Source organism: Haliotis cracherodii, unplaced genomic scaffold, assembly GCF_022045235.1.
Source record: "Haliotis cracherodii isolate W230 unplaced genomic scaffold, xgHalCrac1.p SCAF_2, whole genome shotgun sequence".
NCBI classification, from domain to species: domain Eukaryota; kingdom Metazoa; phylum Mollusca; class Gastropoda; order Lepetellida; family Haliotidae; genus Haliotis; species Haliotis cracherodii.
This window is the reverse complement of record NW_027266275.1, coordinates 76,086,165-76,107,758: the sequence shown is the minus strand read 5'-3', so window position 1 is coordinate 76,107,758 and position 21,594 is coordinate 76,086,165. Positions and strand designations below refer to the sequence as shown.

The 21,594-nt window shown below is 40.8% G+C and overlaps 3 protein-coding genes across 5 annotated transcripts; 2 read left to right on the top strand and 1 right to left on the bottom strand.

Annotated features, from left to right (window-relative positions):
- Positions 1-1,367: 1,367 nt before the first annotated feature.
- Positions 1,368-8,034, bottom strand: LOC139469662 (LYR motif containing protein 1-like). 3 transcript variants are annotated; one of them, XM_071251892.1, is made up of 5 exons: positions 7,744-8,034; positions 6,685-6,924; positions 5,597-5,657; positions 4,442-4,473; positions 1,368-1,789 (listed from the first exon to the last, which is right to left on the bottom strand). In XM_071251892.1, exons 2-5 carry the CDS (start codon positions 6,835-6,837, stop codon positions 1,673-1,675), a joined length of 363 nt encoding a protein of 120 aa, XP_071107993.1. In that variant the 5' UTR covers positions 6,838-6,924; positions 7,744-8,034; the 3' UTR covers positions 1,368-1,672. The 3 variants fall into 3 exon arrangements, with proteins under 3 accessions (XP_071107993.1, XP_071107992.1, XP_071107994.1); XM_071251891.1 differs by having other exon boundaries at positions 7,751-8,034; XM_071251893.1 differs by lacking the exon at positions 7,744-8,034 and having other exon boundaries at positions 6,685-7,102.
- Positions 8,035-8,350: 316 nt separating this feature from the next.
- On the top strand, positions 8,351-19,284 carry LOC139469660 (TGF-beta-activated kinase 1 and MAP3K7-binding protein 1-like). Its single transcript, XM_071251890.1, has 7 exons — positions 8,351-8,477; positions 10,436-10,572; positions 12,858-13,011; positions 13,963-14,049; positions 14,742-14,880; positions 15,750-15,975; positions 17,752-19,284. Exons 1-7 carry the CDS (start codon positions 8,418-8,420, stop codon positions 18,593-18,595), a joined length of 1,647 nt encoding a protein of 548 aa, XP_071107991.1. The 5' UTR covers positions 8,351-8,417; the 3' UTR covers positions 18,596-19,284.
- Positions 19,285-19,363: 79 nt separating this feature from the next.
- On the top strand, positions 19,364-20,911 carry LOC139467807 (zinc finger protein 234-like). Its single transcript, XM_071249313.1, has one exon. It carries the CDS (start codon positions 19,364-19,366, stop codon positions 20,909-20,911), a length of 1,548 nt encoding a protein of 515 aa, XP_071105414.1.
- The last annotated feature ends 683 nt before the right edge of the window (positions 20,912-21,594 follow it).

Sequence of the window (21,594 nt, the reverse complement as noted above, 5' to 3'; positions counted from 1 at the left end):
CAACACAGTGGTTGATAGCATGAACAACCATCTGGATATGACACAATAAAACCAGCCACAGGGTGTTGTCAGATGACGATGTGTGATATTCCAGCAAATCCGAAATCAAACACATCTCTCTAAAATCAGAGTGTATCTTGTCAAGTTTCTGTGGAAAAACTCGCCCAAGAAATGAAACTAAAAACTGTAAGAATACCAGCCTGTATCTTCCAGGCATTGTCCAGTACTCAGGCAGTACAACAGAAGATATCACTGGTTTATTATTCTGTTTATTTCACACATACAAAACGACTTGAGAGTAAACTCATGCAAACATGTCCACATATCAAACTTGGAACCAGAGGAGGAAGACACTGCAGGTGTTGTGCCTCCTACTGAAGCTACAGTTGCTCTCTTGGATAGGCCAGGGAGTGACTGCCATTGCCATTGCACCAAATACCACTTGACCTACATCTCATATCATGTTTGATTGTGTGTTGTTTAACCCCGCTCTCAGCAATATTCCAGCTATATGACCGCAGTCTGAAAATAATAAAGTCTGGACCATAGAATCCAGTGATTGATATCATAAGCAATAATTCCGCATCTGGGATACAATGTCATGCATCAACCTAGTCAGTGGGTCTGACCAACTGATCCCTCCCGTCAGTCGTCTCTTCTGAAAAGCATAGGTTCCGAAGACCAATTCTAACCTGGATCTTCACAGGTTCCTCTTATATCAGAAGCTCTCTTGGTGCTATGGCCGTCTTAAGTTACAGTATGCTCTTTGTTTGTTGTTCAACACCCTACTCAATACTGCAATAATTTAGCCATATGACAGCGTCCTGCATGTAATCAAACCTGGACCAATGATTGTTAGTATCAGCCATGATCCACGACGTCAACCACTTAACACTTAATCAACCAAGGCACCAAGTCCGACCACTTGATCCAATAAGTGACCTCTTATGACCAGCATAGGTTGTTGGGACCTATTCTAACCCTGGCTAACCCTGGCCCTTGAGCTAACACTGCTCACAAGACCAACATAACCACATGCCCATGTCTGGTATTACAAATATAAGACTAAGTTTTTAAGGAGATAAACATCCTGTGTTTTTAAGTTTGATGTTTCGAATGTAGATTTGATAACTAAAATTCATTCAAAACCAAATGCCTTAGGTTAAGGTTTCTAATTTGAAGGTTTTACAGGTTTTGGATCACATACCTATAGTTTTAGGTAAAAAGATCTTTTTTATGTCATTTTACTGTTCAAGATTGGCATTTTAGTTAAGGTATTTCACTTCAAAACAGTATTGACCTTGATGCTGTTAACACTTGGGCACTTAACACTTGGACACACAAATATTTGTCCTGTCCTACCTCTTTCTACCACATACATGGCTCGCATATACAAGGTAATGTTCTGACTTGCCACCATCTAGACCATACATAACTCACACATTCTTGTGGGATTTGATATACAAATGTACATCAGTCAGAAAATTTTACAACTTGTCGGAGGTGAAGCTAGCCATACATTCCTTTCAAAACACAAAAATGCCACAGGACAGTTTTGGGTAACACGAATCCAACAATGGCAATACTGAATGACTGTAGGTAGAGGAATTCAAGACACAGATCTGGGTATCTTGACTAATCAACACTGCTGTTGTTACAGGTCACCAGACACCTAGTCCTTGGTGTCCTTGTAGGACTTGAGGTAGATGGGTTTGGACTGTTCTATCTGGCGCTTCTGTGCCCTCATCCTTGCCCCACGGGGCGGCAGAGTCTGCTGGGGAATGTTCACCTGCAACGCCACAAAACACAGTTACATATCTAGCTCACCTGTACATGTAGTCAACAGTTTAACATGTCAACAAAGATAGACACTTGCTGTTGGCATTGATATGCAAAAACTTTCTGCATTGATACTAAAAACTAAAATTAACACCCACATCCTTATGATTTGAACAAAATATGACGTCATCATGACAAGAAATATACATGCCCATGTGCAGAGGCGAATACAGCTACATATGCAGTTTGAGAGAACGTAGAAGCATGGTAGGAACACAAAAGTCAAAAATATTAATACTGCTAGAAACAAAACAGATGCATCCCACAATTAATAAACATATATCAATGTTATTTTATTACATGTAAACAAAAACAGTTGAGTAATGAAAATAAATAGATTTTTCAGTATGGCCTCTGTGGCAGTCCGCATCAGCCTTCAATCAAGTGAGCTAAAACGTTATCAGATTAAAAACAAGAGAATGATGAAAACAGCGAACAGATAAAATGAAACCGACTAAAACAGATGGTTTATGACACTGAAGTCGCTAACTGCTTCTATTATTCATTCTCCACCTTTTGCTTCCAAGCATTTTATACAAAACATAGCTGAAGTCTTTGAGTCTTTTTCACAAACACAAAGCGTGTTCTGGCCCTATTTCCACTGCTGGGGATATTAAATGGATCATTGAATGCAACAGCTGCCAGTTACAGAGGTAGTTATCATGGCGATGCTGACAGCCAGTCAGTCAGGTTGTGCCAGGCAACATCACACATCACCCACAAGGTGCAGTAGCACCAGCTGTCTTCTACACATTCTCGCAGAACAGAGCAGAGTTTGTTTCAATCAATCAAGAATGTACTTTTATAATTCAACAACCACAGTCCCACCTCTACTTCGTGTGATCTATAAATAATAACGAGGGATTCATAAAACCCCATGTGACCCTTGTGATCCTGCACATTGAATTTATTTTACTGACATGTTTTAATATGACATTGTAAAAGAATTAAAACAAATTCAATATTGATAGAAAACTGCTGTTTGATTGACCAGGGGTTAGTTTGTGCTATGTCGGAAAAAGGGGCTTTTTGTTTCAAAATAGGGAATAAGGAATAATACTTAAAATTACTCAAAGTAATTTTTTCTGAGAAAAAACAACAAAATGTTTGTGTCTTTGTGTCTTCTCTAGTGGAGACATCAGGTCAGTCAGTTTACTGTTGGAATGATGGCACATAAAATTGTTTTTGATTTCTTAAACAATGGATGGTGTCATCTTCATATTGCCCATGCTGCTATGGCTATCTAAGCAATCAATGAACACAATGGAACACTTGCTGCAGACTAGCCAATCAGCATGACACAGATATTGTAATGCTCAGTGAGTGAGTGAGTGAGTGAGTATGGTTTTACGCCACTTTTAGCAATATTCCTGCATTATAACGGCAGGGACACCAGAAATGGGCTTTAACAAATTGTACCCATGTGGGGAATCAAACCTTGGTCTTCAACTTGATGAGCGAACGCTTTAACCACGAGGCTACCCCACCACCACTGCTCAGTGAGAATTACTGACAACAATTTCACCAATCACCTATGGGTGCCCCTGGGCACTAATGAGGAATACTACAGTAACAACACAGGGATGTGACTCAATACATCAGCTGATATACCATGAGTGCATGTTTCTGGAGTTTGATTTCATTCTTTTTGAAATAATACATACTCAAAAGGATTTGAATGTCTAAATATTAGAATAATCACTGATTTCATTGGAGTTGAAATAACTAGACACACAGGGAGTATCTTGAAAACCTTTAGTGGACGAGTTGTAACACCAGGGTAAGGCTCTGGTGCGTAAAGGGAGAGAACTAGTGTCATACAGGATGATGAACAAGTTATGTCCCTTTAACCACATTTCAGAAGTAAAACTTCTCTAAGAAAATGGACTTTCACTGCCATCACTGATTGCTCCATTATGTTGAATAAGCTAGTTATTGGATTCAGTGACTTGACCGATTGCATGCCATAGTCCACTGAAGATGTTGATGCTCATAATATCAATCAACAGATTGCATGGTCCAGACGCATGTATTTACAGGTTGCTGTCATACATTACTTAGCTTTGGTTAGAAAAGGGTTAGTGAGGTGTAAAAGTAATCCCCACAGTACTAACAAAGTATTAAAGTCTATTTCTTTTTACATCAACCTGTAACCCATGAAGATTCAGGTTATTATTGGTCTTCAGCAACCCATGCTTGCTGAAAAAGGCGACTATGCTTGTCATGAGAGGCGACTAACAGGATCGGGTTGTCAGGTTCGCTGACTTGGTTGATGCATTTCATTGTATACCAATTGCGTAGATCGATGTTCATGATGTCAATCACTGGACTGTCTGGTCCAGACTTGATTATTTACAGACCGCCGTCATATAGCTGGAATATTGCTGTGTGCCGGGTTAAACAACAAACAAACAAAAACAAATACAACAACCTGTACATGATCAAGTCTAGACCATCCAAGTTACTGACATTTGCAATGCCCACAGTCAGGGCACTGACATCAACCACGTCACAGAGTCTGACCACACGATCCATTAGGTCGCCTCACAGGCTGGGGAGTAATACCACCCGGACCCCTACAGGGCTTGTACAATGTACTTACTGGACGTGGATATGGCAGTCTGTAGTGAAGAGCTGAAACATACACAAATAGACATTCCAGTTGATATTCAGGGAAGGGTGGTGGGTGCTGGGATATAAAAAATGACAAGGCTGTAAGGTTCACACTGAAACGTCGCCTTTACAGTTTTAAAGAATTGTTATCCATAAATTGTGCCTACTTTGCCATCCGTCAACTTCTAAGTAATGCCTATCAACAATTTGTTCCCCAAAGCTCCTGCAATAAAATAATTTGTTCTCAAACAAAACTGGAGACCTATTCCGCCACCGAATCTCTTAGGGAACACAAGGATGGGGCACTGTTCTGCCCCAGAATCACCAGAATGATGAGGGAACAGAGGCATATTTAAAAAAGCCCCTTGCCTAAAGTGGAACCACATATTAAATATATGTAGGGCAGGACCGAGGCTCGAGAAACGCCCAGGAGTCAAGCTTGTCGGCCACGGTCCCCTATCTATCTCTGCAGCCAGCTCTGCTTATATTAACCTGATTGTGACCTTTGCAGTTTTCACAGGACAACATACCACTACAGCTTCTTGTGTTTTTAAAGCTGCAATAATTATTCAAGCGGCATGTCAATAATCAAATCTCGATGGGGTACAACATTTACAACATGTGAGTGAGTGTGTTTTATGCAATTGCATTTTAGCAATGTTCCAGCAATGTCACAGCAGGGAACACCAAAAATGGGCATCAGACATTGTACCCATGTTGGAATCAAAACTGGGTCTTTGGCGTGATGAGCGAACACTTTAACCACAAGGCTACCCCACCAGCCCCTTACAACATGTAAATAGTAGCCTCCTCATTTGTCTGCAAGTTGCCGAATAATTGATACCATATATCGGCTAACCATGCTAACTGTATCTTATGAACTGAATCATGATATTATATAGATATATATAGACATGGAGATTGTTGGTGTATACATGCATTGTTTTTGTAGGCATATATACTGACATTGATTATTTTTTTCATTTTTATACCCCTGCCTGAATTATTGGCTTATATGATAGGAGAATATCAGCTATTTTTTAAAATATATTTGTGGTCATAATAAATTTTTAACTATCCAGGTACACAATGTTACAAGAGTAAAAGGTTTCGCTGACAAGTTCTCAGATGGAACAATACTCACCTAGTTCTATCCTCGTCTCTGCTTCTCGCACAAACTCCTGTATTTCCTTCTGGTCAGTCACCTGTTTCAACACACACACTGATTCTTACTAGGCCTGGTCAGGGGGAAGGCAGTGACACTAGCCAGCCACAACCTCACACATATCACGTCACAACTTGGGACAAGAAAACACAGGGTATGAGGAGCTAGTATGCAAAAGCATATTGGCTGGATAATGTCACTTTGTACATTTTTGTTTGTTTCTATGTTGCCAGTGTTCCCGCTGGCTTTTGAAACTGACAGTCCTGGTGGACTGGCAACTCTAAAAATTACCAGTCCCAACTTTGAACAAATAAAAAAACCTGTGAAAATTGTGTGCTTTTAATTCTTTCAACATCATGATCAACATTTCACTGGAGACTAAATTGCTAAAAATAGATATTTAACCTCAGAGAAGAGCGAAATGTTATTACTTGTACTAAAAATAGACAACGGGAAACCCTGATAAAAGACAAAGATGACTTTGTTCGAAAAATATACGTTTTGTTCAACAACAAAGATTTATAAGGTACTTTATTTGCCAGTCCCTGTGTCACATGAATTACCAGTCAAGTCTAATTGTACACCTACTGCCTTGTTTTCCCCAAATCTGTTACTAGACACCTGCCTTGTTTACACCAAATATGTTACCAGACACCTGCCTTGTTTTCCCCGAATCTGTTACCAGACACCTGCCTTGTTTACACCAAATCTGTTACCAGACACCTGCCTTGTCTTCCCCGAATCTGTTACCAGACACCTGCCTTGTTTACACCAAATATGTTACCAGACACCTGCCTTGTTTTCCCCGAATCTGTTACCAGACACCTGCCTTGTTTACACCAAATCTGTTACCAGACACCTGCCTTGTTTTCCCCGAATCTGTTACCAGACACCTGCCTTGTTTACACCAAATCTGTTACCAGACACCTGCCTTGTTTTCCCCGAATCTGTTACCAGACACCTGCCTTGTTTACACCAAATCTGTTACTAGACACCTGCCTTGTTTACACCAAATCTGTTACCAGACACCTGCCTTGTTTTCCCCAAATCCTCCACCAGACACTTACAGCCTTGTTCTTCCTGAAGAGCTGTCTGGCTTCAGTCCTGATATAGTCTCTTTCTGTTTGGGTTTCTGCAGCAACTCCTGACTGTGACTCCCACGATCTAGACAGTCGCAAGATCTGCCGATACAATGCCAACACACGCCCCCTGGTGGCCATCTCGATCAACTCTGGTACCACATTACAGACGTCCGTTGAAAAATATGTGCTAATTAAACAAATAAATCCTGTTGATGTACAAGTTACCTGCAAATGAGAAGTTTATAACAATAAATAGAGTTTACAAACATAATGAAATAATACATACATAAAACCAATGGGGATAATTAACATCTGCCATGTCTAATCTTGTTACTTGGTGTCAGCACCTGAATATTCGGATACATTGTCAAGAGTGTAAAGCTGTGGCTTTTTCAGCTTTGGAATGAAAATGAACAGGGGATAAAAACGACATGGTCTAAAAAAATATTTCATACAAGCTAGTGTAAAAAGGCATTGGAAAAAGACCTCTTGGGCATCCATGTTAAACAATCCAGAACCTTAACTCAGTACAGCATGGGAATAGAGCTGACAAACAATAATACATAATGAGGGTAAGTTGGGATTCGAACCCACGATCATAGGTTGTGTAGCAGCCATAAAATATCTGAGTCCTGGACTTCTGATGCCTTGTCCACATGACCAAAGATGTTAACCCCATCAACAAGCTGACAAGGTAAGGATGCCATCTGTGGGATTACTCCATGCCCTTCTTAAGTTGCAAAGACGCTAAAGGGACGGAACTCTGCACAAATCAAAATTGAGCAAATAGATATTGCCTTAAGGTTATTTACGCTGTCCTTACAGATGGTATCCCAGTCTCCTCACACTCAGTTGCATTAGTGAAACAAATCGACTCACGTCAGCTAGTGCCCCTTTAAGTACATATACATGCAGTATGTATACAAGGCTAAGAGGTGTAGGGGGTGTTTCATGGGGGTTATCATCCTTTCAACTAAAATATCTTCAAACTGTTGATATATTGATATATTATTTACTAAAGATTTTCATTACCATACGAATCACCTTTCACCTTAGAATCGGCTTCATGTTAAAGTGTGCGGACGAGAGTTAATTGCATCAAGTAAGTGCTTTTGGTATGCATTTTAACTTCCAGTCATGGTGTAATTTGACATATTCATCAGCTGACTTGACTGGCCGTACGTAGGTCACAAGGTGTCCATTTCGGTAAGGCGACAACTACCACTTCTGCCAGTGCTAAATCAGATTTATTCTAAGGAATATTTTTCTGGTTCATATATTTATGACGGGCAAGAAGGCAAGTCCCGCATCGCAGTTTGACCATGGAGCCTTAACCTTCTCTCCTAGCGGTCCGTGTCTTACATTTGACAGCTGTCGGTACGGAAGTTTTCAATCCGGGTTGCATGTAAAAAATATGGAATGTATGGTTTAAAACGAATTGTGAACCAATGTCTCGTTGTAGATGTGCACGATGTTTCTAAAAGGAAGACTATATATACATCAAATATGTCCATTTATGTATTTTGTATAGATACTTTTGTAAAATAGATGCTGAGGATATATTTATTATATATCTTTGAAGGCTGACCAAGTCTTACTTTTAATATAACACGCTGACTGCTAAGTATACTTCCGGGTTCCAACTTCCGGCAAATACTGGAAAGTTGGGGATTTCCAAAAGTTTTTTTGTAGGTGTTTATCGGCCTGTTCCCGAAGTCATGAGCGACGGGAGATTAACAAATGGGTCGGTAGGACACCCTCCTAGACTAGGAATGCAGGTGCGTAATGCCACTGGCTTCAAATGCAATTTTAAGTAAAAAGACTGATGCACCTTGACAGCTTGCATATTTTATTTCTCCTGGAAGGAAGCATTTTTTAGGCTCATGTTACTGTGACCCAAACTTTAGGATAATGTTCTGGTATGATGCAAAGTGTTGATGCACTGTGTGTTCTCTGCTGAATGGATGTGTTGTCACACCTGCCATATTTTAATTGTAATGGCTGCACCATACTTACATCTGTACAAATTGTCTGACAATGTGTACGGATATTTTATTTTTTAAATGTGGGCGTGTACATGTCCATGGATGCATTGTTAGCTACTGTTTGCCTTGACACAAAAACGACAAGTGTATCCTATGTTTAATGACAAACAGGATTTAAAAGGGCTATATTTTAGTGTGACTTGAGTGTATGGTGAAGATTTAAATCTTCCTCAGAATCATGAACACAATATACACATTCATTGTTATTGAACTTGATGTAATCCAACATTCAATGAAATTTATGCCAAAGACTTCTTACCAATGATTATCAATAATCATTTTACAGAGTGACCCGTCAATTCCCAATAGGTACCATTACCGTGGATGTATTTTAATTTAAGTCTTATCTGCTTATAGCAGGAATGTTCAGTAGTCATTGTTTCAAATTTAAAATAAGAAGATATGATATATGCTTGTCTTTTAAAGCATTTAAGTGGCATCTTTTATCATGTTCATAGGATTGGGAGTGAAAGATATCTGTAAGCATGGTTAGAATAATCAAGATAATTTCACAGCTATGAATATAAATAACTTGATTAAATACGTTAAGTTGTAGACTGATTGGCATGGTATGCATAGTTAGTATGTAATTAGTCAGGAAAGAAAAAACTTAAAAATATTTTTAGCTGGAAACTAATCAGTGTTGTACAAAGAATCTGTACAAGTAATTTAATACTTGAACATTGCAAGTAATGATCCTAAACAATTTACACGGGTATAAACTTTTCCAAACCAAATACCACGTTTTTTAAATAAGGAATTGAGAAAGAAAAGGCTAATTAAGAAAAGTATTCATACTGATAAGCTAACAAGGTGAGTTTAGTTATCACAGAAGCATGTGATGTCATCGATTTTATCATGACATCATGGAATTCCAGATTGATGTCAGCATTCCAGAGTTGTGTCATGTCTGTCTAACAACTGTAAAGTTCACATAGAGAGAGTTCAGAAAACTGCTGATGTCAAAAAACAATATACATAAACAATACGTGTTTGCAGCATGTTCAGAGTTGCAGATTGTATCTGGTATGATTTTAACATTTGAACCCTCTTGGCTAATACTGTAATTTCCGAAAGAAGTTTCCACTTGTCAAATACTCAATAAAACCTGCAACTCTGAAAACATGTTTATCTCCTAATTAGAATGTGACATTAGTCCTAAGTAAATCAGTGTGGCCCAAACCAGAATTCATAATGCCTTGGATTTCTTATTGACAAGACTGACGAATATATAAAAGCTGATATTGGAAATCTTTTTGACAAATTTCGAAGGTGGGATATGTTTACTTTGACTCTGTTTCACAATTATGTGTTGTCCCATGAACATACAGAGTACATGACAACATAAATGTTTTGGCCTAAAAGCAAAAGAGTAAATTGTCAGCCAACAACATCATACCACCCCACATTGTGGAAGTTGAAATTGACTACTTATGTTTAATGCAGGCAAAATATTTTTTAAACCGAATGATAAAAATCTAAAAGACCTTTTCGTGCTTATGAATAACATGGTGTCCAAATTAGTTCCTATTACTAAACCATTGTGGGTTCTCCAATATATCATCATTAACACCATGAGGCCAAGTCACTGAGATAAGTTAGTCCTTCCACAGTTAACATGCGTAGTTATCCCAGAGATGACGTGTTAGAAGTAAGCATTCTTGATGTCATGGTTACCCCCCTTGTTACAGGGTCACGCTCTGAGCTGGACGGATGACCTCCCAGTGTGCTATCTGTCGGGCGTTGGTTTCTCCACCAATCAGATTTACAGAGATGATGGCCACCGACGCGAAGAACATGAGTTTGAAGACAAGAGCTTCCATTTTAGGTGTTTATCTTATCAATGTTATCTATATCATGTATATTCACCAATTATGGTTGATATTTGTTGTTGTTTCAAGGGAATTCTTAGTAAGACAGTCACAATCGATACTAGATATCTGGAGAGTTCCCAAGGTATTTCACCCTGCTATGGTGGTAGCATCTTCATGCAGAGAAGTATCGTAGTTGTGTAACAGATCTGATGTCAATGTGACTGCAGAAGTCTTTAAAGTGCAAGTCCCATGGGTATTACAACTTTGCAGATTTGGATAGATTGTGACATCTTTAATGCAAATATTGTATTTAAAACATTGAAAGTTACGCATAAATAAGGTTGACTTGCACACACTTGATCACACAAGCTACCTCCAAATTTACAAACTTGATAACACAAGCTACCTCCAAATTTACACACTTGATCAGACAAGCTACCTCCAAATTTACACTCTTGATAACACAAGCTACCTCCAAATTTACACTCTTGATCACACAAGCTACCTCCAAATTTTCACACTTGATGACACAAGCTACCTCCAAATTTACACACTTGATAACACAAGCTACCTCCAAATTTACACACTTGATAACACAAGCTACCTCCAAATTGACACACTTGATCACACAAGCTACCTCCAAATTTACACACTTGATCACACAAGCTACCTCCAAATTGACACACTTGATCACACAAGCTACCTCCAAATTTACACACTTGATCACACAAGCTACCTCCAAATTTACACACTTGATCACACAAGCTACCTCCAAATTTACACACTTGATCACACAAGCTACCTCCAAATTTACACACTTGATCACACAAGCTACCTCCAAATTGACACACTTGATCACACAAGCTACCTCCAAATTGACACACTTGATCACACAAGCTACCTCCAAATTGACACACTTGATCACACAAGCTACCTCCAAATTGACACACTTGATCACACAAGCTACCTCCAAATTTACACACTTGATAACACAAGCTACCTCCAAATTTACACACTTGATCACACAAGCTACCTCCAAATTGACACACTTTATCACACAAGCTACCTCCAAATTTACACACTTGATCACACAAGCTACCTCCAAATTTACACACTTGATCACACAAGCTACCTTCAAATTTACACACTTGATCACACAAGCTACCTCCAAATTGACACACTTGATCACACAAGCTACCTCCAAATTGACACACTTGATCACACAAGCTACCTCCAAATTGACACACTTGATCACACAAGCTACCTCCAAATTGACACACTTGATCACACAAGCTACCTCCAAATTGACACACTTGATCACACAAGCTACCTCCAAATTTACACACTTGATCACACAAGCTACCTCCAAATTTACACACTTGATCACACAAGCTACCTCCAAATTTACACACTTGATCACACAAGCTACCTCCAAATTTACACACTTGATCACACAAGCTACCTCCAAATTTACACACTTGATCACACAAGCTACCTCCAAATTTACACACTTGATCACACAAGCTACCTCCAAATTTACACACTTGATCACACAAGCCTGCCCCTCTGTTCACACTCTAGCAGGCATGAGTATAAGTGGGATTAAAGGACAACAACAGAAATGTGAGAAAGGCAATTTACATCACATAGTGAGGGGGGCACGGGTGGCCCAGTCGTCTAAGGCGCCACGATTCGCTGTGCAGAGTTGCGTCCCTTGGGCATGCCAGAAACCTATGATTGTGGGTTCGAATCCAGGTTCGCCCCGATTATGTTTCTAGGTTTGTCAGCACCATACCGGTGCTCGTAGGTTTCACCGAAGTGGTAAACGTCTGAGACCTGCATCACTTTGGGCTTTCCTCCCACATTAAGCTGACACGCCGCGATATAACTGAAATACTGTTAAAAGCGGCGTTAAACCCAACTCACTCACTCACTCATATAATGAGTTCACCAATTGGTGAGAAAACAATGTGCGAAACATACTACTTTGCCAAACTTTGTTAAAATAGATGTTTTTGAAAAATTCAAGTAAATATCCTTGATACAAATAAAGAAGATTTCTTATTTTCCATTCATTTTTTCTTGATGTTAAAATCAGCCTTTGATACGCCAGGAGTACCAGGGTGGGAGAGCACCACAAGTTGTAAAGGGGGACAACCTCTTCTTGGTCACTCCGAAGTATTGCTAGTTACTAGTAGAGCTCAGTTTCAGCCATCTCCTCTCTGTTTCTGTTGATATCTGGCACCCCATGTGTGTCACATGTTTCTTTACCATCTGAAAGCTGCTTTTGTCTTTTCAGACCGTTTGATGGCTGTTTTCTGTACGGCATGTTCGATGGCCACAGTGGAAGCAAGGCTGCAAACTTTGCTGCTCAGCGTATGCCGGCAGAGTTGTTGTTCGGACAGCTGAACAACAAAACATCCGATGAAGCCATCTTGGAAGTTTTGCGTCAGGTCTGACTTAGATTCCCCCTTTTGCATTTAGGTATCCTCACATAATGGGTTTTAGGGCGCTTTAGAAACATTTGTAGTTTTCTCGCTAAGCACATGAACATCTGTCAAACATCCCACTCACCTATAAAAGACAACTTTATCTTGAAAACAAGCCATCATTCAAGTATTTATAATGTCTGCATGTTGTCATACCTTTCATTATAGTGGGAGAAATTGCGATAAACATGGCTGTCCAAAAACATATAGTCTGACAATTAGTTATAGAGGACTCTCGTTCCAGGCTGAGATGTCATATGCCTAAAATGTCAGTTTGTTTGCAGCAGTAAAACTAAGATGGGACATTTAAAACACAAAGAAGAAAAAATAATTTTCAAATATTTATTATTTTAAACATTAAAACTTCCATACTGACACATTTTATTACTTACAGTTGTTTAAGAAAATCAACAACATGCAAATGAAACCCACACATGTCACATTGTAAAGAAAAATGTTTGCATGATAACAAAATAATTTTGAGTATTGAGTAATTTGTTGTATGCATCTCTATATAAAACACATGTGTGTATTGTTAAATTGATATAGATGAACAACCAATAATGGGTTTTTTAAACACTAAGATGGGACAGGTCATCTCCCCTTCTGCCTCAAAAGTGCACCTAGTATTTGTGTTTAAATCTGGACTCTAAACGTACCTCTTTGAATGCTACAACTGAATCAAATGCAACTACCATTTGTTGCTCTGAGGCCTGTGTGAAATGCCTACAATCACATTACAGGTAGCAGGCTGTGGTTCATATTGCCTAATATAAATTGATCCGTACGTAGCATGGCGTGGAGGAATCTTACAGATAACATTCGTACCATGTCAGCTTGCTGAATGGAATTTGTCATGTTATAAATGGATGTATCAAATGTACATATTGCTGAGGATTATGTTTGTCCTTGCAGGCCTTCCATGCTGTGGAGAAGGGGTATTTTGAAACCATTGATGACGTACTTGCTCAAAAAACCAACTGTCAGCTGGAGCTGCCCGATGTAAGTGATGTGGTCGTATTCCTACATTTCAAATTGTATTTAGAAACTAGAGCCAATGTGTTTCCTTATTGTAAGTATCATATGTTAGGAATAAAACTTGTATTATGCAAGCCTTTGGCTTTTGTCTCACATAACACAACTTATGTTCCTAACATATGATATGTACAATATGGAAACACATGAGGGTAGTAATATTTTTTTCACATAGTTATTCTTAAAATAATCCGGGGCACGGGTGGCCTAGCCGTCTAAGGCACCGCAATTCACTGTGCAGAGTTGCGTCCCTTGGGCACGCCAGAAACCTATGATTCTGGGTTCAAATCCCAGTTCGCCCTGATTATGTTTCTAGGTTTGTCAGCACCATACCTGTGCTCGTGGGTTTCACCGAAGTGGTAAACGTCTAAGACCTGCATTGCTTTGGGCTTTCCTCCCTCATTAAGCTGACATACCTTGATATAACTGGAATAATGTTCAAACCAACGTTAAACCCAACTTACTCACTCACTTACTTAAAATAATCCATGATTGAGATGTATTTTTACTCATTGAAGAAACTGTGAAAGTCAAGTATGAATGCAATGTTTGGGTGAACCGCAGCATATTGTGGCAAATTAAGTACAGCCATGCTTGTCTACAGAATCGTGAAAGTCTGGTTGTCACTCATTACTGATACATTTATTTCTGTACAACAGGGCATCACCCATTACGATGCCTACACGAAGTACCCCGACATTGTGAACAGGATTCAGCAGTTGGATCTGGAGATAGCAGGGGGGACAACTGCGTCAGTCGTGCTCGCCTTCAATGAGAAGCTGTATGTGGCCAATGTTGGTATGTGAAGTCGTGTTTGTACATTGGTCTATTGTTCACCTTCACAGGTATGCTTACTCTCTTACATGTGTATAAGTTCTTCAGTATTGTATTATGAGCAGGATTGATACTTCCTGTGTTGGATGTCCACGCTTCATATCATGAAAGGCCTTGTATAAATGCGTGTGATGTGACCGGCTCCGTGGTTTAGTGGTAGAGCGTCCACCTGGAGAGTGGAAGGTCCGGGGTTTGATCCCCGGTCGCGTGATGCCAAAAGAAATTAAATGATGGTACTTGTTGTTACCCTGTCTGGCGTTCAGCAAAAAGGCACTAAAACTGTGTATGAGTGGGGTGTTCATGTTAAACTGTGGCATGGTATCTCAGTGTGCTAGCATAATAAATCAGCATCAGTCCGGACTAGTACAAGCAGCCACACACACATGTGTATGCACAGCCCTATTTAAGTGCAATAATGTTGGATGCGACGTGAAACCCCATTTTTACACTTCACCTAATGCACATACCGGTAATGTACACAAGTACTGAAATCCTGTTCAGAGTGGTGATAACACCTCCATGTTGTGGTGGAAGGTCAGTGGAACATTGAAAGATGGTACTTGTTGTTACCTTGCCTGGCACTGGGCATAAAGACGATAAAACAAGGACTGTCCAGCTCAGAGTCAGTATACTGTGACTGGGTATCCTTGTTAAACTGCTCATGGTATCTCAGTGGGCTAGAACTATAAAAGTCCATAAGTACAGACTTGTACAAACAGCCCAAGTGCATGCACGTCATTATTAGAGTGAAAAATCTTGATCACGACATTAAACGTCATTTCATCTCACCTCTAAGTGATGTGAATCCCAAACTTGCTCTCTATTGTGTTCAGGTGATTCACGAGTTCTGCTGGTGGTGAAGGAGGACAACCGTGTTCGTGTTACGCAACTCACATACGACCACACACTCAATGATGAATCGGAGCAACGCCGCCTCACTCGACTAGGTCTCGATGTGGAACGACTCAAACAGCTGAGGAAGATCGGAAACTCTGACAACACACGCTGTATTGGTGACTACCACGTGAAAGGTGGTTACAAGGACATCGATATTCTAAGGTTGGACAACATGCATTTCTTATTAGTCGGATTCCAAAATGTTTGGCCCAAAAATCAATGTTTGTGGAAAAAGAAGTGAAAACATTTCAAATTACAGATATTAATAATAATTTCTACTACTTAATGAAAAACACAACAGTTTTTGTGTTGGCTGTCATTGGTTTGAGCAGATTTAAGACACAATATCAGTTGACTTCATCTTTTAGGTTTGTTTGTTGATTGTTGTTAAATGCTGCACACATTCCAACTTTATGATTCTGGCCTGTATATAATTAAATCTGGACCAGACAATCCAGTAATTGATATTACGAGCAACGATCCATGCCGTTCGGAGTAAGATGACACGCAATCAACTAAGTCACTGAACCTGTTCCACAAAACGATTTTAGGGCTAAGTTGATCGTAACTCCCATACTTTAACGAAGGCTTCCGATCATCGTAGTGCTAAGATGGCTTTGTGGAACAGGGCCCTGTTCCATTTGGTTGCATCTTACGACAGGCAGAGGTTGCTGGGGATCAATTCAACCCCGGTATCCCTGCAGGGTTTTTGGAAATGACATGATGTTTTATCTTTTGCATAAATATTTGAGTTGTATTTCAATGACCATGAAGCTTACGGCTGTCAAATGTAAACACAATATTTGACATAGCACAGACTTTCATCTTATTCAAGGATATTGGGATTTTGAGATATTTCAATACTGTTCATTATAAATGGAAAATAATTGTTTGGTTTTGATGAAAAAATAACATCTGAAATGACATAAAGAAAGAATTTTCACATGTTATCCAAGAGCAGTGACTTGTGAGAAATTGGTTTTCAGATGCAGAGCTATATTTTGGTTCAGACTCACTTTCTAAGCATTGAAACTAATTGTAGCATACATGTTAAAGTTTAACTGATGGTAACAAATATTTCTATTTTGATAAGATATACAATCAAAGTTCATTTTATATTTCAAAATATATTTTGATGCATCAGGGAAAGTCCCCTCTATAAAACCCAGTAAGCATAAGGCTTCACAAATACTATACAAATAATTACTCTTGATGAGGTCAATGTGCAAAAACAAGGACAGGGAACCCGACCCCTGAGGTGGTCTGACTGCTGAAGTGGTCTGACTGCTGAAGTGGTCGGGTCGAGGGTCTTTGTTTTTGTACATTGACTTTCTCAAGAGGTATCATTTGTTTTCCTATACTGAAAATTACTTTGAAGTTTTTTTAGCCTTTAAACTGTCCTCTGTTTCATTACAGTAACTTAGCTGTGAACCCTAAAAAGTTAGTATTCGAGACGCCATCTTGTTTTCTAGCAACTTGTCGTGACTTCTGACGTGACTTGTCAATACTGATCATGTGACAAGTCAATATTTGAGTTCAGTGTCACATGATTTGGTGGTCTACATTGAAGTGTAATGTTTTGTCACATGGTACGGATTAACCAATGAAATTGCCAGATTCTTGATAGAGGTATGTCAAAATCTAACATTATTTGAAATATTATACTTATATACTCATCTTACATCTCACTTGGGCCCCAATATGATTAGTGAAAGTTGCCATCACTCAGACTCGGGGTTTATATCTGTGTGTTTGAATCTAGTTCGCATGGATCTTTGTCCTTCACATCAGTTACTGTATTGTCTGATCCAGATTTGATTTTATACTGGCCACCAGCTTGTGGGTTAAACAAAACAACGAAAACAACAACATCCACAAAAACTCATCATCGAGACCAATGTAAATGCCTGAGCTATTGAAACTGTTGTTGTGTTTTAGTCATGCGAGAACTGAGCCTGTGATAGCGGAGCCCCATCTTGAGGGAGGAGTGCCCCTGACTGACAACACCAGCTTTCTCATCATGATGTCCGACGGGCTGTACCAGGCCTTGCAGGATGCCACAGGCACGGAGAAGGTGAACGTGGAGATCACCTACATGGTTCTCCAGGAGTTCGGGAACCAGTCCACGCTGAATGGGGTGGCACAGGCCGTTGTGGACAAAGTTGTCCGTATACACCATGACACATACATGACAGCACAAGGCTACAGGAAACAGATTTGTCAAAAGAGAGATGATATCACATTGCTCGTACGAAACTTTCACCACTCTTTGGGCAATGGAGTTGAAAGTCCGACTGCAGCAACACGATTCAACCCAGTGCCTGTCTCTCTGCCCCCTTTCTTCAACAGCCCATCCCCAACAGCCGTCCCTAGCCTCAACATCCCCAGCCCCATCAGTCCCTCCAACAGCAACTACTCCCACTCCAACCTCTCCGTGGGCAGCTACACCGATTCCCAGCCCCTCACGCCCACCAACAACCCCGGCAGTCGGTACCTCTCCACGGAGACCACCATGGGCACGAGAACCAGCACAGGTACCAGCACCAACTCCACCCAGAGCTCCGGCGATGCACGGCCCTTCCAGCAGAGGTACCAGGCACCAAAGCTGGAGCTGGATGAGAATGGCCGAGTAGAAGCTTATGTGGATTTCTCCGAGTTCTTCCGTGCTATTGAGAGGCTCACAGGTGACCAGCAAGCATCCTTTGAAGCAGACGTCAACCCTAAGTCCAGCTATGATCCCATCAGCGAGGAGTCTGAGACTGCAACAGGTCCCGAAGACTAGGAGGATGTGAATGATGTGTGCACAAAATAGAACAGGGTTGTACAAATATATATTTTCAGGTAACCATTAAGATGAGTGCTACCAAATAATTACGGTTCCAGCAAAAAAAATTGCTGGACAGCTACTCAACATATATTCTCAACCTCTAATGGGGCAGTTTTTCTACAAATTGTTTTCTTTAATTTTTTATGCAAAAATCATCCTCAAGTATCTAGGGTATTATATCTACATTCTGTTATGATACCCTGGACTCATTCATCACCATGGCTTTATTCAGAAAGCCATGTAGCCATGAAGATCTGGGGTAGAATAGGTCTTCTGCATCCCATGCTTGCCATAAAAGGCGACAATGCATGTTGTAATAGGCGAGTAATGGGATCGGATGGTCAACAATAACACAGTACATAATGTGTGCACCATAACCATAGTAAGAGCCGCATTGGCTGATGGACTTCAAGGTTTACCTCAGTGCTAGACAAAAGTACTACCAGCAGCATAATGAGTGTAGGGCTTCTGCAGCAGCCCCTTGCTGAATTTGAAACATGTACTTGAAGCAAGAACCAATTTGAGCTAACACGTTCCGAACTAAAGTATCCAGTTATGGAGTGTCCATTGTGGAGTGTCCGTTTTTTAGCCTCCCGTGTGGAGTGTCCCTTACGGAGCATCCATTGTGGAGTGTCCTTTATGGAGTGTCCAGTGTGAAGTGTCCACTGTGGAGTGTCCACTGTGGAGTGTCCATTGTGGAGGGTCCATTGTGGAGTGTCCTTTATGGAGCATCCATTGCGGAGTGTCCATTGTGGATTGTCCATTGTGGAGTGTCCTTTATGGAGTGTCCTTTATGGAGTGTCCATTGTGGAGCGTCCTTTATGGAGTGTCCATTGTGGAGCGTCCATTGTGGAGTGTCCATCGTGGAGTGTCCGTTGTGGAGTGTCCATTGTGGAGTGTCCATTGTGGAGTGTCCATTGTGGAGTGTCCGTTGTGGAGTGTCCACTATGGAGGGTCCATCGTGGAGTGTCCAATGTGGAGCGTCCATTGTGGAGTGTCCATTGTGGAGTGTCCATTATGGAGTGTCCATTGTGGAGAGTCCTTTATGGAGTGTCCACTGTGGAGTGTCCATTGTGGAGTGTCCATTGTGGAGTGTCCTTTATGGAGTGTCCATTGTGGAGCGTCCATTGTGGAGTGTCCATCGTGGAGTGTCCGTTGTGGAGTGTCCAATGTGAAGTGTCCACTGTGGAGCGTCCACTGTGGAGTGTCCACTGTGGAGTGTCCATTGTGGAGGGTCCATTGTGGAGTGTCCTTTATGGAGCATCCATTGCGGAGTGTCCATTGTGGATTGTCCATTGTGGATTGTCCTTTATGGAGTGTCCTTTATGGAGAGTCCATTGTGGAGCGTCCTTTATGGAGTGTCCATTGTGGAGCGTCCATTGTGGAGTGTCCATCGTGGAGTGTCCGTTGTGGAGTGTCCATTGTGGAGTGTCCATTGTGGAGTGTCCATTGTGGAGTGTCCGTTGTGGAGTGTCCACTATGGAGGGTCCATCGTGGAGTGTCCAATGCGGAGCGTCCATTGTGGAGTGTCCTTTATGGAGTGTCCATTATGGAGTGTCCACTGTGGAGAGTCCTTTATGGAGAGTCCACTGTGGAGTGTCCATTGTGGAGCGTCCATTGTGGAGCGTCCATTGTGGAGAGTCCTTTATGGAGTGTCCAATGTGGAGCGTCCATTGTGGAGTGTCCATTGTGGAGTGTCCATTGTGGAGTGTCCTCAGTGGAGAGTCCTTTATGGAGAGTCCACTGTGGAGTGTCCATTGTGGAGTGTCCATTGTGGAGAGTCCTTTATGGAGTGTCCTTTATGGAGTGTCCATTGTGGAGTGTCCATTGTGGAGTGTCCACTGTGGAGTGTCCACTGTGGAGTGTCCACTGTGGAGCGTCCATTGTGGAGTGTCCTTTATGGAGTGTCCTTTATGGAGTGTCCTTTATGGAGTGTCCATTGTGGAGTGTCCACTGTGGAGTGTCCTTTATGGAGGGTCCATCGTGGAGTGTCCGTTTTGGAGGGTCCATTGTGGAGGGTCCATTGTGGAGTGTCCTTTATGGAGGGTCCATTGTGGAGTGTCCTTTATGGAGTGTCCATTGTGGAGTGTCCACTGTGGAGAGTCCATTGTGGAGTGTCCTTTATGGAGTGTCCATTGTGGAGTGTCCACTGTGGAGTGTCTGTTGTGGAGCGTCCATTGTGGATTGTCCATTGTGGAGAGTCCACAGTGGAGTGTCCGTTGCGGAGACTCTATTGTGGAAGTCCATTGTGAAGTAACTGGACTCCCATGAACTGCTGTATGGTGGATGATTAGCAAGGTGTGTGTTGCTGTCACCCTAGATCTAGAGATTGTCCTGTGTGTTAATGTGTGTAAAATCTGCTGCTTTAGTTTGGTACTACATGTATGTACATAATGTCAGGTTAGCAACTGTATGGGCGATACTGTTTTTGTATTGGTTTACAGATCGGCCAATGCTAAATAATGCTTTTTACCAAATTTTAAGTATTGACTCCCAAAAAAGTGTATGTACATCATGTAAAAATAGTTAACTACAAGACTTGATAAGATTGACTTGAACATGCTGCATATGGCAGTATATTCAGATAACTTTTGAAAAACAGAAACAAATGTCTCATATTCTATTTTATTCCCCACAGAATAACATTCATAAAACATCTGTAAACCAAGACTTTAAAAATGTTTCTTCTTGATTGATAAGGTGCATGTGCGTAAGTTCTACCTGACCATTAGCTCGATGGTGAGAATGCATTTTATCATACCTCCATGTCAGAATGATGAGATCTGACTGGTCCACGTGATCTTGATAAAATACTATGTATCCTGCTGTGGAGGGAAATAATTTCCTCAGGGGGTGAATAAATCGCTTATACCCTACCATGAGCAAAACGCCGCCATGGGTTTCTGAGAGGCAGAATAAATCCCTTATACCCTGCTTCAATGAAAGTTACGTGA

What these genes read in the sequence shown, in the direction of transcription:
- LOC139469662 (XM_071251892.1), bottom strand. Translation starts at nt 6,837, where the DNA reads ATGGCCACCAGGGGGCGTGTGTTGGCATTGTATCGGCAGATCTTGCGA. An exon ending in AGAGACGAGGATAGAACTAG is followed by an intron (nt 4,474 to 5,596) that starts GTGAGTATTGTT and finishes TGTATGTTTCAG; the next exon opens with CTCTTCACTACAGACTGCCA. An exon ending in GACTGCCATATCCACGTCCA is followed by an intron (nt 1,790 to 4,441) that starts GTAAGTACATTG and finishes GTGGCGTTGCAG; the next exon opens with GTGAACATTCCCCAGCAGAC.
- LOC139469660 (XM_071251890.1), top strand. Translation starts at nt 8,418, where the DNA reads ATGAGCGACGGGAGATTAACAAATGGGTCGGTAGGACACCCTCCTAGA. An exon ending in CTCCTAGACTAGGAATGCAG is followed by an intron (nt 8,478 to 10,435) that starts GTGCGTAATGCC and finishes CCCTTGTTACAG; the next exon opens with GGTCACGCTCTGAGCTGGAC. An exon ending in AAGGACATCGATATTCTAAG is followed by an intron (nt 15,976 to 17,751) that starts GTTGGACAACAT and finishes GTTGTGTTTTAG; the next exon opens with TCATGCGAGAACTGAGCCTG.
- LOC139467807 (XM_071249313.1), top strand. Translation starts at nt 19,364, where the DNA reads ATGGAGCATCCATTGCGGAGTGTCCATTGTGGATTGTCCATTGTGGAG.